This window comes from Pelmatolapia mariae, linkage group LG20, assembly GCF_036321145.2.
Source record: "Pelmatolapia mariae isolate MD_Pm_ZW linkage group LG20, Pm_UMD_F_2, whole genome shotgun sequence".
In the NCBI taxonomy this organism is placed as follows: Eukaryota; Metazoa; Chordata; class Actinopteri; order Cichliformes; family Cichlidae; genus Pelmatolapia; species Pelmatolapia mariae.
In genome coordinates, this window is record NC_086244.1 from 27,168,465 (window position 1) to 27,180,708 (window position 12,244).

General features: G+C 38.8%; 1 protein-coding gene across 4 annotated transcripts; it reads right to left on the reverse strand.

Annotated features, from left to right (window-relative positions):
• Positions 1–5,113: 5,113 nt before the first annotated feature.
• Positions 5,114–10,271, reverse strand: dtx3 (deltex E3 ubiquitin ligase 3). Of its 4 annotated transcripts, none has more exons than XM_063464866.1 (5): positions 9,804–10,248; positions 9,540–9,580; positions 8,274–9,076; positions 7,190–7,407; positions 5,114–7,043 (listed from the first exon to the last, which is right to left on the reverse strand). In XM_063464866.1, the coding sequence occupies exons 2-5, from the start codon at positions 9,550–9,552 to the stop codon at positions 6,968–6,970; spliced, it is 1,110 nt and encodes a 369-aa protein (XP_063320936.1). In that variant the 5' UTR covers positions 9,553–9,580; positions 9,804–10,248; the 3' UTR covers positions 5,114–6,967. The 4 variants fall into 4 exon arrangements, with proteins under 4 accessions (XP_063320936.1, XP_063320937.1, XP_063320935.1 ...); XM_063464867.1 differs by having other exon boundaries at positions 10,125–10,226; XM_063464865.1 differs by lacking the exon at positions 9,540–9,580 and having other exon boundaries at positions 10,125–10,271.
• Between the last annotated feature and the right edge of the window lie 1,973 nt (positions 10,272–12,244).

Sequence of the window (12,244 nt, forward strand, 5' to 3'; positions counted from 1 at the left end):
CATTTTGCCTTTAGTTTTGCTATTTGTTTTAATTTGTTTTTGCTAATGATTGCTTGGACATTAGTTTTCCTTTTAATATGTGACAACAGATGGCACTGTAAACAAAATAGTGCAATTAAAAAGAACATCCCAGAAATTAGCCTTTTTTCTCTTCTCTTCTGTTTTTTTTTTTGTTTGTTTGTTTGTTTTTTTGTCTTTAACCTTTTGACAGAGCCGTGTCATCTCCTCGTGTAACTACCACCACTCAGCTTCAACAGTATTTACACTCCCACCAGAGACTGTGGGGTCAGTGTGGTCAAACACAAGGTGATATCCCCACTTTATGTCAAATATAAAATGTCAGCTGCTGTGGGTAAAACTGCCCCCGTGCCCAGCAGAAACAGACGAGTTAATAAATGTAGCAGATGCTCGGCTCCACTCGCTGATCTTGGGCAATGAAGCGGGTGCTGCAGAACCGTGGGCATGCTGCATACCAAGCAGACGCCATTGCACAGCCTTCTCTGAGAAGAGTGTTACCCTCTAGTGGACCAGAGGGGTAAAAGCCAGGAAGATATTTCTTTAAAACAGGGAAAGAATCAGCACATTAAATGATACCCTCTTCTGCATCTTCCTGTATTCTCTTCCCTCCAACAACACCACACACCCTCACTCCTCTCCCTCTTCCCTTATAAAATATCCATCCCAGCGGTCTCCCACTTGTTCACAAACCTGTGGAACTGCATACCTAAAGCAAGTTTCTCTCTCCTTTTTTTAGTCTGATTAATTTGCCAAAGGAGTAAGAAAAAAGACAATATATAAAATGCATAAATGCATTGAACTTACAGCATTTAGATTATTATTTCAAACTTAAAATTCCATATCACAAAAACATCAGCGTTTTACTTTTTTGGGGTGTTTATATTCTGATATTGTAACAGGAATACCACCAGAACAAGAAAAACTGGTTTCTTAGCAGCTCACTGCATGTGCAGTTTTTACATTTATCCCATCAGCCTTAAAAGACTTTGTGAAAAAATAAATTAAATACAGTACAATAAACTCAGCATGCCATCATATCACTTAGAAAGTATATTTCTGTTGTTCTTTGCTTAATATTCATATATTTACAAGTATTTAGCTTTACTTGTCGCTGGATTTTAGTAGAATGACTGCTGGGTGGCCGACATAGCTAGTCAGCTACTCTGGTCCAGCATGAAATCTCACCGACTACTAAACATTATATCATGACATGGTTCTTATATCCATGGCCCAAGGATGAATCCTATTTACTTTGATTTTCCCACCAGTTTTCCTCCATTTGTTTCAACATCAAATAGATTTTAATAGCCTTAAAATCAGGGTTAATGGAATTGAAACTGAAAGAGTGTACGAAAATAAATTTCTTGGAGTGATAATTGATGATAAGCTGAGCTGGAAGTCACATATAAACCATGTGAAAACAAAAATGTCAAAAACCATTGCTATTCTCTACAAAACAAAGCATGTCCTGAACAAGAAATCATTATACACACCTTATTGTACTCTGTTGCTTCCATATATGACTTATTGTCTAGAGATATGGGGTAATGCATATAAAACAAATACTCTTCCTATTTTCAAGTTACAAAAAAGAGCTATAAGAATTATAAATCAATCAAACTATATAGAACCAACTAACATTTTGTTTATTAATCTGAATACCGTGAAATTTTATGATTTAGTTGAATATAAAATGGCACAGATAATGTATAAAGCACAAAATAACTTGCTTTGCTGCAGTACTCAGAAACTGTTTGAAGTCAGAGAGAGTCAATATGACTTAAGGGGAACAGGTTTCTTTAAAAAAAAAAACAAGATAAGGACAAATATAAAGCAGAGATGTGTTTCTGTTAGAGGAGTTAACTTGTGGAATAGTTATGACAGTGATTTAAAAAGGTGTAGTTCATTTTCCTTGTTTAAAAACATGTTTAAAAATAGAGTATTAGAAAAATATATAAATCAAGAATGAAAAGAGCAATAATAATTATAATACTGAAACTCTTGGTTGTTTTGCTTTGATGTAGTTACTTATCTAAGGTGGAAAGTTTTTTTGTTTTGTATTTTGTTTGTTTTTTTGTTTTTTTGCTTTGCTTTGTTTTTTTCTTTGCTTCGAGCCCTGTGTACAAGAGCTGCATGCTAAAAGATCTTTTGTTAAAAGGGTTGGCGTAATAAGCATATGCTTCAGCCAATACCTTTTGATTAGCCTTGTCTTGTGCTTTCTTGCTTTGTGGTAATCTTTATTCTGTATTCACTGAGATATTTGAATGCTAATTAATAAAATCAATAAATCAATAAATCAAAAACAATCTTAAAGCATAAGATAATCCCTTTAGCTGCATATGTTCTTTATCTTAGTGCTAATAAGCAAAACTTGCTGTTTAATACACAAAATTAAAGCGATTAACTTGACAAATATTCAAGCTGCTATTTTACCACTGTCACTGTGCATGTTAACATGAGTAGGGCATAGGATACAGTGCTGTGAAAACATATTATCTCCCATATTTATTTTTGCATATTGGTCACACTTACAGTATTGAGATTATCACATAACTTTTATTTTTGAATACAATTTTTAAACAATGACATCATTTATTAAGGGAAAATGCTCCTGACCTGATGTATTTACTCAGGTTATCGTTCCCTAATATTAAAATTTGTTTGATGATCTGAAACAGATAAGTGTTACAAATATGCAAAACATAAATCAGGAAGTGGGGGAACACTTTTTCACTGCACTGTGCCTATGGCCCACTTATGCAAACATGCACAGTGACAGTGGTAAAATGCAGCAGTGTTAGAAACATATCTGTGAGCTTTCTCTTTTCCCCTCCACTCCTCTGCACATGCCCAAACCATCTCAGCCTCCCTTTCTCTAACTTTGTCTCTAAACTGCTCAACCTGAGCTGTCCCTCTAATATACAGCCCGACCTGGTCGCTCCCAATGAAAATCTTCTGCTCTGCCACCTCCAACTTGGCCTCCTGTCTTTTTTGTCAGCACCATTGTCTCCAAACCATACATCTCCCTTTCATTCTTGCTGCTATCCTTCCGTCACAAATCACCCCTGAGTGCATTTCACTGAATATAATCAGAAATCAGGAATATTTTAAAAAGTTATGCCTGGCAGAGTCTGGCCATGATCATTAATAATTAAAAGTTATAAATAGCATTAGAGCACTTTATTAAAAACATTATTACAGTCTAATTTTGGTGGTAAATAATAAAACATCTGGATCAGAATATCTGTGAACCAAACTATCCCAGATACATTCACAGGATGTTGCTGTCATTCTATAGTTCCTATACAACCAAGTTGTGGGCAGCTAATATAAACTCTCTGCACAGTAGCTGCCACATAAGCATGCAGAAAATACACTTCCCAAAACATTCCAATGTCACCATAAAACAATCTGAGCAATTTATATTTTGTATTTTTTTTCACTACAGACGATACCATATAACACCCTCCCGGCATCCATTTTATCAATATTAATCCAGAGAGGCAACACTGACCTCTAGTGGACATATATTTAACATGCAGCGTATGTCGCACACTGACACACGCTTTGGTCATATTGAACACATGTAAAAGGCAGATACTACTCATGCAAATGAAATGTGACAGTCGCAGCTGGGGACCTGGGATACGAGCTTTCCGACCAGTATAAAAAAATAATGCTAGGAGTTACTTCCGCCTGGATAGTGCACACTGATGGGAGAGAAGTCCTCCCTCCCCTGAATTTTTTCCATGCAAATGGCTGTTTTAAAAAAAAAGTTAATAAATAATTATTTAAAGAACAAGCTGCTGGTTGTTCAATGAATTTTCCATTTTCTCCCGTATGAACGCAGATAGATTTGTGACGTAAAAATGAGGACGAATGACGAAAGTGCGTGTGCTTCGTCTTAATTGGATGATGCACGGCCATGTACTAGGAAGTGATGCAAACTCCGGCCTCTGAGTGGACAGATTTTTATTTGCGAGTGCTGTATAGAAAGAACCTAATTATAATTTATCACTTTCACTGCCACTGACACCAAAAGGCACATTTTTAATAGAATATTATCCCAGTGATGAGCTTTACTGTATAAGATTAGCATGATAATATACAACTGTTCTCTGTTCTATTTTAAAGAGGGAATACTGTAGACTGCCTTTTACCCTAGCCCAGTCCTATTCTGACATACCATAGCTTACCTTTCAGTTAAAAAAAAAATAATAATAATAATATAAAAGATGAGTGGGGACAGTTGCGACATGTTTTTCCACTTATCTCAGTTACTCAGAGACAGTTTGGGCTACACTGATCCAATTTGGATATATTAAGCTTATATCCCTGCTCTAATTACTTAAGTCCACTGAAAGATGAATATATACCTATCAATCACAATTGTATTTTAATCTATGATATTATATGATATATATGATATTATATTATGATATTATATTATTATACAGTATTTGTAAGGATTCGTTTGAATTTATGAGCAAGATTTCAAGGGGGGGAAAGAGCTTAGCAAGCAAATCAACTTTAGTATCTGACTGTTTCATAACTGAAGGACAGGTTGCAATTCAACTTTTTCCAAAAGCAATTCATGTTCTGCAGAAAAAAGATTCAAAATGCACTCAAACTGGTGGTGAACTCTGATTACTCATTCAGCCAAACACTAAGTTGTTGAATGAGTACTGAGCCATAAAGTTATAATGCATACAGCTACCAGTGGGGATCCATTATGTAATTCTTCCTTTTACAAGTTGATAATACTGGTATAACCATTGTGCTTATCTTCTTGTAAACTGCGGCTCTTATTTGTGAAATTATAGGATACCTACAAGTGTTTTTCACTGAGGACTGTGTACATGTTCAACTTCACTACAGTGAAGTTCAATATTCAAACAAGCGCAACTGAAAAAATAGCCAATCAATTTGTAGAAGTGTTTTTAAAGCAGTGGTGTTGTGCATTAGATGGTATAAAGAAGTTTGGTATCCAGGGGTTGTAAAAAAAAATTTCTATAACAAGCATGATTAGAGGCAGTAATCTGGACTCGTGCCTAACAAATCATCACTAGCTTGAGATCAAGTTGCCTATGACGCATCTTTTTTATTTAGGGTCGACAGTGAATATCCAAACATAACTCTTTATTCAAGTATTAAAATGTAAAGCACATTATTTTGAACAAAGTACAAGAGTCAACACAATTAGAAAAGCATAACTCAAACGTTTCCTTCACAATCAATGTGTAATACATGTCATTTCTCACACTTATCGCCTCTCCTTGGGCTCCTCCTTAGTCGTGTAATGCATAGAAATGTTTGCACAGTAGCTTTAGTAAACTACAATCCTGTGTCCCAAAAATATCTCAGTTGGTCCCTTAACTAAAATAAAGGGAATGACAACAAAATGAAAGTATCTGATGAACGGATCTGACCAAATTAACTAAAGTGGCCGCTAGCCAAGCAAGTTACTGCACTTAGCAAATCACTTTCACACATATAGACTGATCGGTTCTGAGGGGTTTTCCAGCATTTGGAGTACAAGAATGTTTATGGTGAAGCTAATAACATTATTAGCGTTAGTATACATATCTTCATGAGCTGTGTAGCATTTGCACTGAAAGCCAGATAGTATAGCTACAAACATAATGCCGCTTACCTATTAAATAACATCAAAATAAGCCCAAACTTATGTACTATCCATCAGGAACATCATGCTTGATTTTTTTTTTTAAATCAAAAAATCAATGTAAGAAAGGCACAACAAAATGAGATCAATATCCCAGCCTAAATTAGAATTATTGTTCTCGCAACAATTTCTTTTTTTTCCTCTCTCCACCGTGTATTTTAGAGTACTTATTTAGATAAATTAATTGAAAACAGTTACCTCATTTTAAATGAGAAGATTAGCAGGCAAACCTCCCAGTTTGACAGGAACAGAGGCATGGATATTTAAAGAGCTTTTGTGCCTATGATTTGGTTTAACTGGTCTATATGCCCTTGATATTTGACATCGTCATAAATCTGGTAATCAGAGTAGCACATTACTTACAACTGATGTAATGGGTTCAACACTTGGGAGACATCTTGAAATAACCAGCGTGACCAATGGGAAAAACCCAGTGGGAAGTCCAAATGCAAGTTAAAAAGGTGCTGCTATGAGACATCATTTAACATTCTTCCTGTTTAAGCGAAAATGGATGAAGGGTGAAGAAGACACACGAATGAAGCAATTGACATCACCTTGTAGCCACTTTGTAGGGGTTTGCCCCGAGCACTCTCAAAAGAGGAAGCAAAAACCATTATTTCTACTTAAGTGAAAAACATACTTTCTTACCAAAGTGCCTGTGAGTGCTTTAGATTGCAACGTCTTCAGAAAATTAATTCAGTTTATAGAAGCAGTGCTATCCTTGCGACATGAGCCATGTACTGACCTTATAACGTGGAATTAGTAACAACTCAACAAACATTTCTGGGGGAGGAGGGGGGGCAATTCAACAAAATATGTCTGCTTATATAAGAAATAAGATGATCCCCAGAGAAGAAATACACATTAATATAACATAAACATTAACATTAAACTTAAGATTTCCTAAACAATATTTAAGTACCATGAATTCCAACAAAGCACAATGCTCTTAAATATGTGCGTCACATATCAGTCCCTGCTGCCAACAGTGAAAGCTGTAATACAAGGATGCACTGCATTCCCAAGTAGTTTCTTCCACATGTAGCACTGGGATAAACTGAAAATGAGCAAACTGAGGAAGTGAACTAGTGGAGTGATATGGGCTCTGCTGCAGCATTAGACTCCTGTTTGCTGAGGTCTTTGTCTTCAGTCATCTTTTAAGAGACGGGCAGTCTCAAGAGCAAAACCTGGAGCTGAGTCATGTCCACCGCAAGGACAATCAGAAAGTCCTACAAAATCCTGGAAGAGCCTGTCACTTTCCTGCCATCAGTCCGCTGTGATGCCCTTCTCTCTGAGCTCCTCTGTCACTCGCACCAAGTACGTGGGGTCAGGATAGCCGAAACTGTAAGAAGGAATAAAAAGCCATCACTGCGCCGGTATGAGTTCAAGCTCAAGTAATAGTGGCAACAACTGACAGCACTTCTCTGTCAAGAACATGGATAAGATGCGTCACTAGCTGTTAACCTCCAGCTGAAATTGAGTACATACCAGCGTGGCCCGCCCCATATTGAGGTCTTGTGGTGAATGTCATTCCAGGTGATGACGTTTTGCATGCCCGTAGTCATGGAGGTACCGATGGTGAAGATAAGGCGCTGTTCAAAGGCCCGGCGTAGCAGGCCCAGCACACGGTTCCCCTCAGGGCTGTCAGGGAGGTAGGCCACACGGTCTGTTCCTGGGTACCGCACACCCGGGTTGGGATGTTCTGGCTATTAAGAGTTAAAGTGTGATGAGCTTATAAACGCATAAATGGCTTTAAACAATCAAATGCCTCAGTTCTGGGGCACTGCTACACATCCAGGTCTTGTATTTTTAGCAATATTTTACACAGCAGGAGTGTGTTTTTTATATAATCTATTACAGCTACTTTGTAATTTTGACAGTTTCTTCAATCCAGGATAGATTTTAGGAAACAATAAAGACAATCTTAAACCTTAATTTGATAAGAGATAAGGCACCTGTGGCACATTCTACCCCTTCTACTTAGCGTCTGTTTCCTGGGAAGGGAAACCCCACAAAAGTGCAGTTTATTTTTTCAGGGGAATTCCGACATTGACACTTGTTTAAATTTCCTACTGTGTGGAAACCAACTTTCGTTGTCAACAGATGTTTTCTCAGCTCAAGTTTGACGTTTACACAGTAAGACACAGAAAAGCTGAATACAATCTAGCGTGACAGGGTTTGGAGAGATTATGACCCTTATTATGTAGATTATCCTGCACCCTTAGAATAACCTTTTAAGGTTAATGAACTTCCCTCTGGAAACTGTAAATTTGTGGCTACATTAAAGGTCATTAAAGTCAAACAGCGAGACATCAGTCGTGACAGAAAGAGTAAATATACGCGGTCAAACTGAGGAGAGAGACTGTCATCATATGTGCAATATGGTTTATTTTATGCCAAAGTAAGACTCTCTTACATAAATACACTCCTATTCTTAATTATTCACTGGAATTCTAATGATTAACAATGTTTAACAATCTGAATTATAAGTCCAACAAATTTCTTTACACACACAAAAATGATTACTAAAACTTTTTCCCCTGAGTTGCATCTACTGTCCGCATCTACTCACCGACTGTAAGCCAGGAGGGAAGCTGTAGATGATGCAGATACACCCATAGCCTTCATGGCCAGGAAGCTCCAGATCAGGATCTCGCTCTACAATCATCGAGCCATTGGCAGGCTGATTCCCAATCAGCTGCCCATACACGAGCCGACAGACGGGACAGGCTTTCTTCACTTTAAAGGCTTGATCCAGGCAAGAGCGACAGAAAGAATGGCCACATTTTTCCAGGGTAGTCTTCTCCACTATGTCCCCCATGCAGATCGAGCAAGTATTACTGTCCTCAGTTTCACCGTGGGAAGCCATGCTGGAGTCCACATCTTTCCTCTGGGCAGCCTCGTGGAGCATGACGCACGCCTCCTCGTCAACAGGCTTCTTGAACCTCTGCTGCTGTCTCTGGGAGCGCCGAGGCTGGGGAGGTGGAGGCTGGAGCAGGCTCCCCTCTCCGTTCTGCTCCAGGACTCCCACACAGGGCAGCAGAGCCCTCTTCCTCTTGGATCCCCCCTCCTGTTTGCTCATTTCTTTGCGGGCACAACGGCATAAGTCAATGAAAGCTTTTCGCGTCTCGCTGGAGATGGGTCCATCCATCACACCAGCCCCGACGCTCCTCGAGCCTTCCACCGGCTGCAGCCGAACAGCACAGCAGCCCCCCCTCTCTCCTCGCCTAATGATACCAGCACTCATCCCCTGCTTGTGCTGGAAGTCAATGAGCCAGGGCCGCCCAGCTGCAGTCAGGTAATCCCACACTGCCTGTGAAACCAGCACCTCATCACTGCCCTGGCCAGCACTCACACTCATCTCATCAGAGGAAACTGCACAGAGAGGCACATGAAAGTCATCAGTGTTTGAGCAGCAGAAGCAAGTTCAAACAAAAAGTGTTGCACCACGCTTTTTCATAAGCATTCATCTTTTAATGAGACATGGCCGCAGGAGTCTTTTCACCTGTGCTGTTCTGTGCTTTTCTACATAATTTAGGCGCTCAGGCACACGCACATAAAACCACCATAGCACTCGCTGTGTTTTGCCTGCAGTGTATCTGTGCATGACAAATTAATCTACGTCTATTTGCAGCGGATTCAGAAAGAAACACATAACAGGCAGCGTCGCGGCACTGCTGAAGACGTATCAGCTGTTCCCAAATTCAGACTGTAAACAAGGGAAACTTAATCCCGTCACACGCGCGACAACACGAGGGGGGGAAAAGCCCACTGACAGCGGGGGCCACACGCAACAAAACACTTAAGAGTCACACTTGTTTTGTGGTGAAAGGGTTACCTTGTGATCCCATAAATTCCTTCAATCGCGAATAAAGCGTCCTGTTGAACAGAGAAAGAGAGGAAGAGAGACTGAAGCACTGGAATAAACGTAATCACAGCTGCTCGCCGATATTTACACTGAGGCGTTCTCCACCGCGGTAGCAGCGATATCGCAACATTAGCTTAGCCTCGCACACATTTAGCTTGAATATTTAGCTAGCCTAAGTGTCTCCACCACCCTCACCACACCAACCCCTCCACCTCGATCACTTCGACACCTCACCCTTTGCCGTAGCTCGTCGCTGCCTGTCAGGGAGGTTTCTGGCTGGATTAAAGAGCACTGAGCTCCATCGGAGGAGGCCTGTGTTGTTGTAGTTATTATTTATTGTTGTTGTTATATCTGACGTGCTGCTGCAGTTAAGCTAATCTTTTTGTAGTCAAGACATGATTCACATCTCTGAAGGATTTAAAACGGACGTTCCCCAAACCCTGCGCCTCCTCTTGTCAGTCACGCCTGTGTTTGCCTTCCTCATACGTCCTTGGCGTAACACAGAGTAAATAGCATTTGTAGTTGCTCTTCTTATCTGGCTCCGAGCACACTAACCGTGTGACCGCCTTTTACAGTCAGATAATTTGTTTCTCCTCTTCATTCTGCCCGCATGTGTCTGAGCTTTCTAATGTAACCGTGCCCTTTCTGTTTAGCGCGTGGCAGCAAACATTATTAAGGAAACTAGGACCTACGAGAAAATGTGACCAGGAAGCTCGTCACTAAGCTGACATGATTGGCTGACAAATGGTGTGTGTGTGTGTGTGTGTGTGTGTGTGTGTGTGTGTGTGTGTGTGTGTTTAATAATGTGATTCATTCTGTAATGTCATGATTATCAGCTTTTATGCTAACAGAAGAATACATGGAGCATGACAGCTTCTATGTGATATTTTATTTATTAATGTCACAGTTTAGAATGTTCTATATACTACAAATAACAATACTGATATCTGTGTACTTATCTATCTAATCTAACTGGATATCTTATCCAGTTTAGGGTCTTGGGGGAGGATAGGGTAAGAATTCGGATGCACACTGGACACGTTGCCAGGGCTAACACAGGGTTAGAAAAACAATGTAGTAAGCATATGCACCAGTAACAATATATTATTTGGAACATGGTCATCATTTACTATTCATCCTGTGGTTACTAAACCATGCAAAAGTCTTGAGCCATCCTTCATTTTTATCTACAAGAATAAATGGCAAATAGATCATATTTATTAATGTGCTTATTAGAGCAGCTATTTTATTACCAATATCAAAACATTAATTAAAAAAAATCCCTTCTCTTATGCTTATAATAAGGTTACACGTTTTTCTTTTACTTGCCTGTGTTTATAATTTTTCTGAACAATAACCAAGATCTGAGATCAGGGTTGCATTAATGGGAAATGACAGTAATCCGCCATCATCCTGTCATGAATTTACTCTGTCCTTAATGAGGCAGCAACACGGAGCCTGTTAAAGGAATTATTAGCCCTCACGGAGAGGAAAAGATAAAGCACCTCACTTCTCACAGAGATGACTGAGGAGATACACCACATTAAACATCTGTTCATTTTCATTACAACACTTTCTTGCCAATTTATCAATTAAACAGCTATTGAGTCTATAGATATCAATCAGCGTCTGTTCGTAGAACAGGAATAGAAAACAACAGTTTCCTATTTACTGTGATAATAAAGGTTTCCTTTAAGCCTAAATATGTCTTATAAAATACAGCTCAATATTATTAACCAATAAAAGTGAGCCCTTTGACATTTCTCTTATTCTATATAATTTTTACTTGTTTTTTTAAGCTAATTTGTATATTAGTTCTGTTTCTTGGTGTTCTATCTTTCTGAAATAGATAGCTCCATTGACTCCATTATAATCAAACAGATCACAAGTAAACTTCTGACTTTAAAGATTTTTCCTCTGTGTGACAGGAATGCATACGATCCTTGAGAAACTGGGACTGTTGTGGAGGTCTGCACTAAAAAGCTTGTAAAGAGATCAAATTAATATTGAGCAGAACTGAATTTAGCCTTTTGGCTCAGCCCTCTGCATCAGTCTCAGTTTCTCATTAATTAATTCCCACCCCTGTTATAAAGGAACAAGCAATGTGCTTAAGAAATACAGTGTTTTTACAATATCACAGTCTCTATCCTTCTTCTTTTCACTTTATGTAGGTTTGTGTATGAATGAATAATGAATGAATGAATTATGATATGTGTGCTTTCAATAAAATGAAGTCACACGAGACACTAACACACGTTTACAGATCTACACATACGATACCTCACATTTTCAAATAAATGTTGATTTAAAAGTTGAAGTAAGTTTTCATCTTCCACTTAAAACAACAGTGGACACAAGGGCATAAAGATCCTTCTCCAGACTGATGTATGGTGCACAATTCACGAAAAAGGCTTTCAGTGAAACAAAAATTCTAATATAAGTCTAATAAAAATTAAAAAAAAAAAAAAAATAGAAAAAACATGTCAGCTGCTTCCTTCTTTGTCTTAATTTCCACAAACTGCTTCAGGTGAATATCTGCGATAATGGCTACCCGTCCAAGGTGTACCCCCATCTAAAGAGGTTGGAAGGTTTTGTTTTGTTCACTGTCCAATTGCTGCTACAGCAGCGAAACAGAGCATCATGAAGCAAAGTAATGCAAACAGTTCTTAAAATCA

What these genes read in the sequence shown, in the direction of transcription:
- dtx3 (XM_063464865.1), bottom strand. Translation starts at nt 10,170, where the DNA reads ATGAAGAGGAGAAACAAATTATCTGACTGTAAAAGGCGGTCACACG. An exon ending in TCCCTCCTGGCTTACAGTCG is followed by an intron (nt 7,408 to 8,273) that starts GTGAGTAGATGC and finishes AACTCTTAATAG; the next exon opens with CCAGAACATCCCAACCCGGG. An exon ending in ATATGGGGCGGGCCACGCTG is followed by an intron (nt 7,044 to 7,189) that starts GTATGTACTCAA and finishes TCCTTCTTACAG; the next exon opens with TTTCGGCTATCCTGACCCCA.